The following is a 13,622-nucleotide window of genomic DNA, read 5'->3' on the forward strand; positions in this document are numbered from 1 at the left end:
GCCTGTGCGTGACGTGTGTGTGTTCATGTGTATGCATGTGTGTGTATGCGTGCCTGTGCGTGATGTGTGTCTGTTCATGTGTATGCATGTGTGTGTATGCGTGCCTGTGCGTGACGTGTGTGTGATATGCGCATGTGTGTGTATGCGTGCATGTATGTGTGTCCCTGTGAGTGTGCATGTGTGTGTATGCATGCCTGTGCGTGACGTGTGTGCGTTCATGTGTATGCATGTGTGTATGGAGACCAGAAGACAGTTCTGGGTGTCATCCGCATGATGCTGTGTGCTTCCTCTGAGGCAGGGTCTCTCACTGAGCCCGAAGCCCGCTGGCTCGGCAGGGCTGGCTGGGGGTGGGGGGAGGGCTCTAGGAATCCTTTCTCTCTCCCCAGCCCTACATACACTGCCGCACCGGCCTTCTCCATCTGCAAGGACATCAACTCCTGGCCTCACACTCCTATCACAAGCACTTTACCAGCTGAACCACGGCCACAGCCTCTGGCCTGTCCTCTACTCTGAGTTTTATGTCTTGAGCTGGGATGGTAATCTAGGATATACTTCCAAAAGTATACAGCCTTAAACTTCTGGCATTTTGTGAAGCTATTTTCACTTAAGTAGGGAACAAATCTGGCAATTTCTTTAATACTGAAAAAGAAAGTCTCCTGCTTCGGAAGCCTGGCACCCCTCCCGAGAGGAGGCGTAGCTGGCACCACACAGGGCTGCATGGGCGGTCAGCGGAGATCAGGTTTGGCCCTGAGGAGTGATGCTCATGTTGATGATGAAGTGATGAAGTTCACTAGCCTGTAGGTCAGGAGTCACAGCCCAGCGCCCTGCTCCCTCAGGCCGAGGCCTGCACACCTGGCACTACGCAGCCTCTGCCACAGACGTTTCCCTGTCAGGTTCTAGACAAGCTCATGAACTGTGCTTAGCCCGTCCTGTTTCCCAAAGCATCCCAGACATCTCCGTGTCCAACCTCGTGTGACGTCATCGGTTTCCATGGAGGGAAAGCTGGCTCCCAGGCTGCATGCCAAGGGACTGAGTTATCCATAGGTGCTAGGAGGTGCCTCCAATCAGGCCCTTCATCTAAGGCAAGGCTAAGGGTCAAGGGCTGGACCTCCAAGCTGGTCCGCTCAATTCCATTACCCGCTTGATAGCAGCAGCCTCAGGTGGACCGCCAAATCGCTTTCCGTGTAGAGCTTTCATCTGTCCACTGCTACCTCAGTGCTGTACCTCCCATGACCGTTTGCCTGGCCGTGCCTGGCTGACGAGATTGCCCATGGGGAAACACAGTCATTTGCATCTGAAGACAGAACCTTGAACATGAAATAGGAGAAATGAAAATGTGTTTGCCAGGCCTAGAGGGATTGTCCACTTGCTTGGCCTTCCATGGTTCTCCTGGGTAGCAATGGATTTGGCTGTGCCCTTTCTTCCGGCACACTTCTGTTTGCTCACTCGATGAAGAAGTGCAGTGGAGCAGTCAGTCCTGATTGTCTTAGCCACAGGAGGGTTGTTAGGGCTGGGTGTGAATCTGTCAGTAGCCTGGTTGGCGGGCACTCGGGGGCTGGCGGGGAAGGAGTCTCCTGGCTGCGTGGACACTTTCAGTCAGGAATTATGATGGCTGATTTTGGCTCTCGATTCAGTGATGCTTAGAATCACTGTGGAAAGAGAACATGTAGGTTAGCTAAGGTGGAGGGCCTGACTGTTGGTGCTCATGGCACCCCAAGGGCCGGGGACTCTGAGTAAAGAGGAGAGAGTGACCTGAGCTCCAGGGTCCATCATTCTCTCCATGCTGACGGCTGTGGGAGCGTGACCAGCTTCCTCACACCTCAGCCGCCTTGAGGAGTAGGAATAGTGACTGATGCAGCAGTCTCTGGTATTCTTTGTCACCCAGCCCGGCACTTTCCAGGGCACACATTTGATGGGACGGATGGTGGAAGAAGGAATGCTGATGTCACTGTGGCAGCAAAGATGCCCCCACCCCCTGGCTTGTTTTTCTGATCTCAGTTGACCCCATGTAGGTTTTCACCGCCTTGGGTCTTTGCAATGTCATACATGTACAGGAGAGACAGGCAGCCTTGATGCCCCTCTTGATCACAGCCTGGCCTTCACTTAGTCGCTTGCCTGTGGGCTCTTCCCTCCTGTCACCTTTCCAAGGTGAACATCCTCAGAGGATCCGGCTGGACGGGCCTCATTCCTGTGATTGCATTTGTCTTGGCACTGACAGCTGTCTATGCTCTTTCTTACTCCTGCCCGCCGTCTGGTCAGCCGTAACTTCTCGGAGCAGGGAGAGAAAGCCAATCTATTCTGTCCTCTGCTGTGTGGGCGTCAACTGCCTTCTGTACGTCTGTGTCAATACATTTGTAAACTTCTGGATATCCGTGCCTCTGTCTTCTTTGTCACACAGAAGCTGTTGTGACAAGCATGCCAGTGACTTTTGTCATGGGTAATCTAAGGAATGACTCAAAAGCAGGCATTCAATGGGGGAAATAGGTGGGAAGAGTAGTTTCTTTGAATGCAGAAAGTGTGACATTACACAACCTTGGGGGTTTCGAGGAGGGCCAAAGGTGGACTAAGCCAACAGTTCATGTGGCTTTCATCCAGCCTCTGCTTGGGCCTGAGTCTGGGTGAGTCCAACACACGTGTGATAGGACCATTAAGTTCTCCAAGTTTTCCACCCTCAACTACATTCTGGCCATCTCCTTTCGGCATTGTTCCTTCCAAGGAAAAAGTGCAATCTGTAATTTGTCCCAAAATTACAAAGCATGTCTGTGGCAGAATTAGGGGTTCAGGAAAACTTTGTTGGGACCAACAACTAAATGATTGCCCCAAGGGAGAGGCTGCAGCTCGCAAATAGTTTTTGGGTTCTCACAGTAGCTGTAGGGACACGCTGAGTTCCATGCTTTTTAATTCTCCTTGAAGAAGTTGACAAGATAAACCATTTGCTGAGCTAACACACTTACCACCTTTCAGCTATGCATGGGGTGGATGGTCACTCTTAGTCTTCCCGTGGCTGGGTAAATATGTGTATACATTTGTTTATATACTTGTATACATATATATATACCAACATATAGTGATGTGTCTAATGGAAAAGAAACAGCGCCACTTCTTTAAGCGGCAGCATTTACCATCTCTATGTGCTGAGGCTCTTTCTAGGGAGTGGCTCCTACAGTGTGCGCAGTCACCAGAAGAGCTGCCTTCTTGCCCCCATTGTGTGGCCCTGAGAAGTTCATTGTCCCTGCAGGGTCACAGCTGTGGGGGTGGCTCGTCGGGGATGCCTGGGCTGTCTGTGACCTCATCTGTGTTTTAACAGCTGTGCGCCCCTGTGCTGTTTGTGTGCTTTAAGGCCTTCAAAGGGGCAACTTACATGTAGCAGCACCTTCCTGTGTGGTCAGTGCATTTTGGCACGTCTGCAGTCTGTCACCGAGGTAGTGACTTGCCTCCTGAAAAGCCCCTTTGTGTCCTTGGAGGCACTTCCTGTCCTGCCCCGTCGCCTGTGGCCTCTGGGTGAGGTGTGCTCCATCGTGGTGCCCAACGAAGCCCAGACAACCTTGGTGCTTGAGTGAGTAAACTTAGGCAGTTGTTTCCTCCTGTGCTTAGATGCCTAAACTGCTGACGTCTTGAACCGCAGACATGGCGCGCTTTCTGCATGTTTATACTTTGTGTGAGTTTGTCAGATGGGCACAGTGAGGAGAGTAGTGCTGAGCAGTAGAAAAGAGCGATTGTATTCATGTATGTACTAAAATTGAGTTAACGTGTGCCCTGCCCGTCTCCACGTGGCTCTCCCTGCCTCTCTGTGTCTGTCTATCTCCCTCTGTCTCTGTGTGTCTCTGTCCTGAATCTCTGTCCCTCTGTGTGTATGTCTCTGTCTCTCCTTACCTTTCTTTCTCTCTGCTTCTTGTCTCTTTCTCTGGATTTCTATTGATTCTGTGTCTTTCTCTGCTCCTCTCTCTGTGTGTATGTCTTTCTCTCCCTGTGTTTCTCTGTCTGTCTGTGCATGTCTGTATTTATCATTGGGCTGCCTCAGTTGACTGAGGGTTACTCAATCCTCACAAAGTAAAACTGCATGAAAGAGACTGTGCCTCAGTGGTTTTCAAGGACCAGTGGGAGACAAGCCAGTCATGGTGCTACACAATCTGCAAACTCAGGAAGCAGAGACAGGAGGATGAGAAGTTCAAGGCCAGTCTTGACTACAAAGAAAGTTTGAAGCCAACTGTGGCTATACAAGACCATCTCTGCGCCCCTCCCCCACCAAAGGAATAGTGGAAGTGTGGGAATTCGATGAATTTCAAGTATGACTAGGTTCCCTGTGAACCAGCATGAAAGGTGGGGAAGAAGGGTTTCTGCTTCTTACTGACGGAATAACTGGTTTTGCTTTACTTCTAGTCATGAGCCCTTCTTCCTACCTCAGACTTTCGAAGAGTGGGATCATAGGTGGAGGCTTCCCCTTCACATTAAACCCCTTCACCTGTCCCTGCTCCAGAGCTCTGTGTAAGCATCTGGGGCTATCCAGAGAAGCCACATGGAATGGACCTTTGGACTGGTACTGGTCTTGGCTGTGTGTGGATGACATCCTCTGTCTATGACTGTCCGTGCCCAAACTGTCCTTTCTCACAAAGGCACAGCCACACTGGATAGACGCAGTTAGTTACCCAGTGAGGCCTTCACACTAAGGAGCTTCCGTTCTGAGGTAGACAGCACTGAGCACAAGGGGAACTTCACCCCACGTAATGGATCACCCAGAACCCGCCTTCCGTCTGTGTCTAGTGAAGACGGCAGCTCATCACTGTGAGTCCCTGTCAGCTACATGGAGTAAACAAAACTGGTTTTATTGGTACAGAGATGGTGTGTGGTTGTGAGAGCTTGGGGCTGAGCTTGTCAGCACGGTCCAGACTCCTCACATGGTTAGGTCTGTGCAGTTAGAGAGTTCCACACAGAGGCTATTAACTCTTCTACATTGCAATGTACACTTGTGACAAAATTATGTCTATATGACGTACATTATGTTTATAAAACAGATGGTGCATGTGCCTACAGAAGAGAAGACGGAAAGTCATCCTGAGACGGCCCGAGGACCTCACCGTGCTAGGGCTAAGTGGAGTTAGAAGTGACAGTTTTGCTTCCTTGAAACCAAAACCCAGGAGGTTCTGCATGGCCATTCCCGCTTTCACAAGTAGAAAACAGTTTTCTCTGAAAGAAGATGGTCAGAATGAAAGTTTTTATGTGTGTGTGTGTATGGGAAAGTACTAGTTTTTTAAAGTGTGTGTAGCTCTGAAAGTACTAATTAAAACTACACAACCAGGAGATAGAGTTCACAAGGAATTTCATTGCATAACTCAAGAGCACCTGCAAATAAGGGTCTCTTTGAAGAATGTTTGCTGGAACCTTACACAAAGGTTGGGAATAGAACCTGTGTTCCAGGCAAATTTCAACCTTCGAGTGTTTCCTAGTGAGAATCGTGACACAGAGAAAGAATGGCAAAGGTGAGCATGCTTGCCTTCAACACCTCATCACTTTTTAAAAACCATTTTCAGCTAAAGTTTTTTTTTTTTTACATTAATTTTTCCTCCTTTAGGGATTAAATTAGCAGAACTCTTAATGCTCAATTTTTGGAATGTTACTAGAGGAATTATGACTTAAAAATATCAGCAGCAAGAAATTAAAGCTATTCTCTTCTCATAAAATGTGGGCATAAAAGTCGCTCCTGCTCTTCACACAGACCCAGGGGGCTTTGATCAGAAAGGTCCCTTTAATGACATGTTTTGATGTTCCCAAGGAGCCACTGACTAATGATCGAATCGGCCCCATGTGCTCATCAGCGACCCGGCTGGCCCAGCTGTCATCGCCTTGGTTCTCAGCTCAGTCGCTGCAGGCTTTGCTTCCCAGGCCCTTTAGACCCTGAACATCTGAGAGCCTCCTGATCCGTCATCAATAAATCATGAAGTGTAATACGGCAGAAACATGCCTTTCTGTTTTCTCATAAACACGGTGATCAAAAGTGAGCAGGGAAGAGACTCTTAGAAGGGCTTGCTGCAGTAACTGGGGAGGCTTCTCGTTTGATTTTTTTCCTGTGTGGGGTTTTGACTCTGCAGAGGCTGCAGTAGCCAAAGCTCTGTTGCCTCAGAGTGCAGCCTGCCATAATGCATGCAGATTTGAGCTTCTCCCTCATTTATGACTCATCAGAGGGATGGCTCATGAAGCTGCTGCCACTGCAGATGAGCTAGACACCCCAAAGCTGTCAGAAGTGTGATTGGCAAGGCCCTGGAACCTTAAGGCAGACAGGACCACAGGGAAAAATCACAGTGAAGTGGTGGTACAAAGTGGCCTGGCTAGCAAGAGCGTCCAAGCCATGGGGACAGTGGCATGGATGGTTCTTCTTTCCCTCCCTCCCTCCCTCCCTCCCTTCCTCCCTCCCTCTCTCCCTCTCTCCCTCTCTCCCTTTCTCCCTCTCTCCCTTCCTCTTTCCCTCCCTCCCTCCCTCCCTCCCTTCCTTCCTTCCTTCCTTCCTTCCTTCCTTCCTTCCTTCCTCTCTCTCTTTCTTTCTTTTCTTTTTCTTTTATCTTTTTTGTAGACCCCCTGCAAGTGCTTGGTAGACAGGGCCTACAGAGACCAGAGCTTATCTCTTTTTGGCCTTTCCAGATTGTAAGCTAGTCATGGTGTGTGTGTGTGTGTGTGTGTGTGTGTGTGTGTGTGAGAGAGAGAGAGAGAGAGAGAGAGAGAGAGAGAGAGATGGTCCACTTGTGTAGGTCAGAGGACAACTTTCAGAAGTTGGTTCTCCCCTTTCATCATGTGGGTGCTGGGGTTCAGGGTCAGTCAGCAGGCCTGGCAGGCCTAATGCTACCTTGCCCTTCTACCTCCTGCTCTCTCCTTTCTGAGGCAAGGTTTCATGCAGCTCCAGATCGCCTCTGCCTCACTGTGTAGCCCTCCCAGCTCTGCCTGCTGAGGTCTGACTAGTGGGAATCACGTCATGTTTCATGTTCTTCAGACTTCCAGTACTGAACCAATCATTCCTCTAGGATGTGCTTGCCATGCTGGAAGTGGGTCTGTGCACACTCAGGTGACTTTCCAAGGGAGCCTTGTGTCTCAGGTTGCACATTAGCATGAATGACGACACTGCTTTTGCTAATTCGGCCTCTTGTGTGTCATGCAAATGGAATACTGATGCTGCAGGCACCGGCAACAGGGCAGCAGATGGACGGCGACTTCCGGAGTCTAGACACCACGTAACAAAACTCAGGAGGCAACAGTATTGGTTCTTACGCTGAGCTATGGCTCCCAGAGCAACCGCAGGTGGAATAAGCTCCTAAACTGTTGGGATTACTGCCTTTCTTGAACCTTATCCTTGGGGAATTGTGGGGGCTTGTGTTGGCTTGGCCGCATGAAGCCTGAGACAGAAGGACAGAAAGACATTATCTCAGCTCTAGCCTTAAATTTGCAGGGCTCTTCTTGTGGCAACTCTTTGCTAGTCTGTGTTTAGAAAGAAACAGTGCATTAAAGTACCTGTCTTGATTACTGAATTTCTTGGTGTGCCTGTGCATTTTGTCACCGAGTAAAGCCTAGGCTCTTCATCTCACCTCAGGGGCTGGTCTATTAAGGAGGGTGGTTTTAGAGAAGAGGTCTCAGAGAACAGGGTGACAGAGATGTTGTCAGGTTCATTCTGCCCAAGTGAAGCAGTGTCAGGATTTTCAAAAGATGTCATCAGAAGGTTTCTGAGTGCGTTAGTGAGGTTTCAGGCACTTTTCTACTTAGTGTGGGGCTTTGCTGTCAATGAGTATGCTCCTGTCGTGGCTTAGAGGTGGGCAGACCTATGTCAGTATTCATTATCAGCTCAGAGGCCATGGCAATAAACCCAGGCCAACTGTTTCCTCGAAGTTGATATCATCTGTTCAAGCAGGGGACAGCTACTGTGAAGCACCCATGGTTTTGCCACTAGGCTGGAACAGTTCACACGGTTAAGCTTCTGTGCTGAGTCACCTGCTTCTCGTGTGCCACTGCAGACCTTGCTTGTAAGGGCATCTGTGGCCACCATTCTGTGGCTTGGGCTCAGCATTTCCTGCTCACTCCAAACTCCTCTGTCTCCACCTCCCTGCCACTCGGGGCTTCACCATGAGCCCAGGCCCATGGCAGGTGAGACTCTACAGCCCCCAGGTGTTGGGAATTGGGGCTCGGTGGGGAATCTTGACTCAGTGAGAGACTCAGTGCTGGGTGATGCCACCCCTGCCCCTCATCCTCACACTCAGTCTGCATATCTCTTGAAGGTCACCAGCACCTGACCATGGCTGCCTTCTGAAGCACCCTGACAGCAGGTGCCTCTGTCCACTGCCTCCCACACGTTCCTTCAATATCAGTCTCATCTCTGCTAAAAGTTAAAACACAAACAGTGTTTGCCCAGGTTCTGCTTTCTGGGAAGCCCAAACGAAGACAGTCATGCACAGATGCGCGTTTGCCCATAGATCTTGGTGCAATGAGACTGTCCAGAAAAATTGCTTCAGAGGTTGTGTCTTTAGACACTTTTCTTGCCTTCTAATGGATACTTGGAATATATTAAATTATGAAAAGAGACTTTTAGAGTACAGGCCTCTTTGATACTCTCAATTGCTGTTTAGGCTCCTTTTAATTGAGGCTTCATTAAATTCTTACATGTTCTATTTTTATCGGTGAGCATTAGTGGGGAAGGAAAACTTCATTTCCGAGTTGCTTGGGAAGCATCTACAGATGGCCAACCTAGAGCAGTGGTTCTGTCCAGGCCTCTCTGTCCTATTTCCTAACCAAATTCTTAGATACATCCCACTCCCACCCTGGGGCTGAGCAAAAGGGGGTTTTCATGTCATGCTTTTGAAGTTATGTGGGTATTTAGTACATTCTAATTTTAACTCTAATTTTAAGTCCGTATTAAAATTGCCGGCTCTGATTCTATATAGTCTAAGGAGCCCATAGCCTGGCTCTTTGTATGATAACAGCAAAGCTGAGTCGATCATCCCTTCCCACAGAGGGTCCTGGGACTCTAGACGAGGTGACAGCAGGGACACGGCTTTAACGTGCTTGAGGAGGGGCTGTCACTAGATGATGACGGTAGCACAGCTGGCTTCTGTAGTGGGGGAGGGTGCTGGCTTCAGGTGGCAGAAGGAGGAGGCTGCTATTCTCGCAGACACTTACCCTATGAACAGGGCGCTCTGTCCACGGGCACAGGAAGCTCTGTGGGATCCCAAATACTCATGTTTTATGAAAGTGGACTTGTTAAGATGGGATGGGGCAGGAGGTGGACAGCAGAGGACCTGAAGGAGAACACCTGGCCCCGTAGCTTGATAAAGAGCAGACGGCCAGGCCCAACAGCTTCTCCTGGGAGTAGAATGATCAAGTCCCACAGTGCTGTGATAGAAATGGGGGCTGAGTGTTGGCAGCCAAGGCACCATCCACCTTCAGAAGAGACAATAAGCAAAGCCTTATGCCTCATCCTCTCCCTTGTTGGTGCCTACAGCTTTTGACTAATTCCCTGGAGCCACCTGAAAACTCACAGTTAGGTTTCTGCTGATAGATTTCTGCTTGTGGAAGGACATGTCCTAGAGCTCTCAGATATACTAGTGTTTGGGTTCCTGGACTATCCTGAAAGTATATTTTTAATATCTGACTTTGTGGTAATTTGGCAACCGAGGCAGTAAATTGTAGCTAGGCATATTTGCCTAGAGTGACCTTTCTCGCTTTCTGCATATGCTAACATAAGTTATGTGGACGTCTGAGCTGTATCACAGTGGTGGCATACATGGATGATACCATTGAACTAGTTCTGATTTCCTAGAAAAGAGCTCAAAATTCCTAAATCTTAACCCAGGGTTTGTCTGTTCACTGTGTTTGTTTCCTCTAGCACTTGATGTAATTATAGTAGAATATATTCTTAACACTTTGTTCAGTGGGCAAGTGTAGTCTCAGGATGATAGTGTCACAGGAAGAGCTGGGAGAGGTAGAGAGAAGGGCCAGCTCTTCTCTTGTCTTGGGATAGAGTGGTGATGGAATGAAAAGGCAGCCTTCTTCCCAAAGGTAGGAGCTTCTATCTCTTGATGAAAAATAAAAAATTTACTTTGTTCTCCTGTAGGAGTGTTGTCTGCTCATCCATTCACTCACCTACCTGCCCATCCACTTATCTGTCTGCCATCTGTCCATCCATCTATCCACCCATTCATTGATTACCTACCCATTGATCCATTGATCCAGCCATCCTTCATCAGTCCATCTACCCACCTATCCATTAATCTACCTATTAATTGACCAATCTATCCACTCTTCTGGCCACACAGTCATTTATTTCAGCATAGTTTAACTCTGGTACTTGTGCTATATATAAAATTGAGAATATTCTCACAGCTCTCCTGCTATTCAGCCCTGTGTTACTAGTCTGGCTACTTCTTCCTATCATCCCAGTGTTCTTGATACTTCCACCCTGTGGGTGCTAATGAGGTCACATTAGCTGTAAGACATGAATTCCCTTCCTTGGTCTCCCTAGCTGTGGTGGTGGCTCAGGAGAGAAGATGCGACACACTCCTGCATGGTGGCCAAAAGCAGGACCTGAGAGCCTGGTCTTTGATTGGAATCCCGGCTTGGCACCCCTCAGATTTGTGGCCTTGTGCGGAGCTCTGCTCTGTGTCTTAGGATGCAATGGGTAAAGTGAGGCTGACGAAGCTGCTGAGAACTCGTACCTCACTAGAGACAGCGCCAGAGTTCAGAGTTGGTGGTGTCCTGACAGCCTGGCCTGGACCCTTTTCCCCTTAGTTCAGTGACACCTGCCACCTCATACAGTAGGACAGTAAAGTAAACCTGTGTGAGGACCAGACTCCAGGGATATAGAAGCTCTGAGCACTTTCCTCTGCACTCAGCCTTCCTTTGAAAACGTCAACAAGTCCTTTAAACAGGATACTTTCAATGACATACTTTTTTCTGTCAGGATCGCTTTCTGATCTGAGAGGGCATCACTGAGAGCATCTATCAGCTCCATTTGCCTCCATCACACAAGAGCTGACACAAAACCTTATCTTAGAAATCCTCAAAGAATGGCTCCTTTTCTTTCCTGTGTACATCTCACAGGTTTCTACAGTGATCTACTATGGAGCCAGGTAGCCTTTGTGGTACCTAGAAGGTATTAGGATATGAGGCATTTTAAGATGAGCCGAGGCTGGCTTGCACCCATTTTGCATTTGTATTCCACTTCATTGTATTTATTCTCCCCTGAAAAATATCACTTTTCATTCTGCAGTTTCTCTGTTATCTTCGTCCATGAATGAATTATTCAAGGAAGGGCTTAGATAGTGGGCTTGGTCATCCCCAGGGCAATTGCTGCATCCCTAATTTGGGTAGTTCATTTCCACCAGAAGTCACATTTACTATCTTTGTATGACAGAGGACCAGAGGTGGCATCAAATTAAGGATAGATGAGAAGAGATGGCCATGGGTAGCCGTACACCTGCCCCAGGCAAGGGACGTGGTATCTGGTTTACATCAAGCTGGTTATGTTACAGGTGTGGGGACAGATGCCATGGCAGAGGCAGTTGATGTCTGGCCGGGGATCAAACACTGGCCAGTCTCACACTGTGGAAACGCAAAGTTCCAAATTAAATATGAAGAAGGGGCCAGCATTTTTGCAATCTTTCCTATTACCCTGCACTCCCCTGTTCCTTCCAGGAGGTGCTGGCCTCACTGTGTGGAGTACAGAGCCTCTGACTGGTGGATGTTTGCTTTCAGCATGATGCGGATGTAGGGTGAGGACACTGGCCGCCCCTGGAGGGGCGGCCCTTTGCTGCACTCTCTCAGATTATCATTTGCTCGGGGAAGTGAGCATTCCGAGAGTATTTAAGTATACTGGCATCCATATTTATCACTGACTCAGTTTGTTTACACGGATAGAACCTGGTGATCCATATTCTGTGAGTCATCATTGGCTAACAACCTGGAAATTCCTCATGACAATGTTGAGCCGTGAAGGGCATGGATTCCCTCCTCTCCCAGGAGCCTTGTAGATGGAACCTGGGACCCTGAGGCTACCATCATTTCTTAGGGGCACTTGTGGTGGCTGTCCTTTGTCCTTTCTGAAGGCTGTCTGTCTTTCCAAGGCCCCTTTCCTGTGGCTATGCCACAGTGATAATTTCCACAGGGCGCCATTCTCTGGATGAGGAGCCCGGGTTCCTGGGACTCATTGGCTCTGTGACCTTGGACACCTGCTTCCTATGGGCCCATTTCCTTATCCTGGAATTAGAGTCATTGTAATCTCTTTCTGTCTTTTTAGATTGATGCTTGTGATAATTGTCAATTCTGATCATAGATGACTCTGACAATTGCCAAACACTTGGGTTGACAGATGTATCTTCCTCCATGGCTCAGAAAACTGCACAGGCCATGGTAAACGTTGAAGAGACACGCTTTTTGTTTACATGTGTTACACTTCACATATATCCTGAGGTCTCTCAGGGATCTCCCAGACTGAAGAAAATCTAACCTTAAAAGTTATTTCTTCATACTGAATCTGATTAGAAATGACCAAAAAATGCACTATAAACCTGCATAAAACCTTCAAGGAATGAAGAGTATATTAAAAAGCAGCTCATCATAGACAGTGACTGAAGTGGATCAGCAATGGGCAGAGCAATCAACCCAAGATCCCCTGAAGTTAACGTTTGCGCGCCCTGTGCCCGGCCTGAGAACAGAGTGCTGAGGCCAGCCCCAGCAGCCCGAGGTTGGCGGAGCCTTGGCTTCGTTTCCACTCTTTGGATGAGGTAGTACTCCATCAGCAACCCTGACCTTTCGAGACTCCTGAGCCCTGTTCAGCCAGCCCCCGACACTGCGGAAGGTGGTGGCGGGGCTTCAGCAGGCCCTTGCTGGGAGTCAGGGTGTGGTGGTCTCACCACCACTGTGCTTTAACTCTCTAAGCTATGGTAGCCTGCACTTAGTGTGATACGAGAGATCTTTGAATTAACAGAAAAGGCAAAAGTAGTCCTGAATGATCTGATCATTTGTTTTTCTTTTCTTAAACATTTTTAGAGACAAAGTGCTGGAGCAACCAACGGGAAAGACAAGACGTCGGGAGATAATGGTAAGATGGCAGGAAAGGTCCTGCTGCCTCCCCTCCCCCACCTCCATCCTCCTGGTGTGCTTGACTGTGAACCATGCCTTCCGGGCCTTCTACCCAACTCGACTTGCTATTTATGCCCATGCTCCGTTTTAGAGTGGCTTTTAGCAACTCGCAGTGAACCCTGTGGTCCAGCTTTGCAAAGAAACACTGAACAGGCTAAATGAGTCTAAGAGCAGTTTCCTCCCAGATGAGGGCTCCCATTTTGGGCAACTGTTAATTACAATGCAAATGTAGTTCTCTGCTTTCTTCATTAGGGTTGGCGAGAAGCCACTTGGGTTGTGAGGCTGAGATCAAATGCGATGAGTGCTCTGAAAGCTGTGAACCTCTCAGCTCCGGGAAGGAGAGTGGGAAGTGGGGTTCAGAGCCCAGTGCTGGCCTCAGAGGCGGTGCTGAGGCAGGGGTCTCGCTTCTACTGCTGAGAGTCACCCCAGATAACACCACAGCGAATGTGTGCCTCCATCTCTCCAGGCCCCACCACCATCTTTAGGGATAAGCTTCGTATTTTTATGGATGC

The 13,622-nt window shown here is 48.8% G+C and overlaps 1 protein-coding gene across 1 annotated transcript in view; it reads left to right on the forward strand.

Annotated features, from left to right (window-relative positions):
- Positions 1–13,622, forward strand: part of Pcp4 (Purkinje cell protein 4) — a 55,000-nt gene that overhangs the window by 11,513 nt on the left and 29,865 nt on the right. The window contains exon 2 of the mRNA XM_055614934.1: positions 13,018–13,069. Within this exon, the coding sequence (XP_055470909.1) occupies positions 13,018–13,069 (52 nt within the window). The remainder of the gene's footprint in view (positions 1–13,017; positions 13,070–13,622) is intronic.

The sequence above is a fragment of the Psammomys obesus genome, unplaced genomic scaffold, assembly GCF_907164565.1.
Source record: "Psammomys obesus unplaced genomic scaffold, mPsaObe1.curated_primary_1811, whole genome shotgun sequence".
Lineage (NCBI taxonomy): Eukaryota > Metazoa > Chordata > Mammalia > Rodentia > Muridae > Psammomys > Psammomys obesus.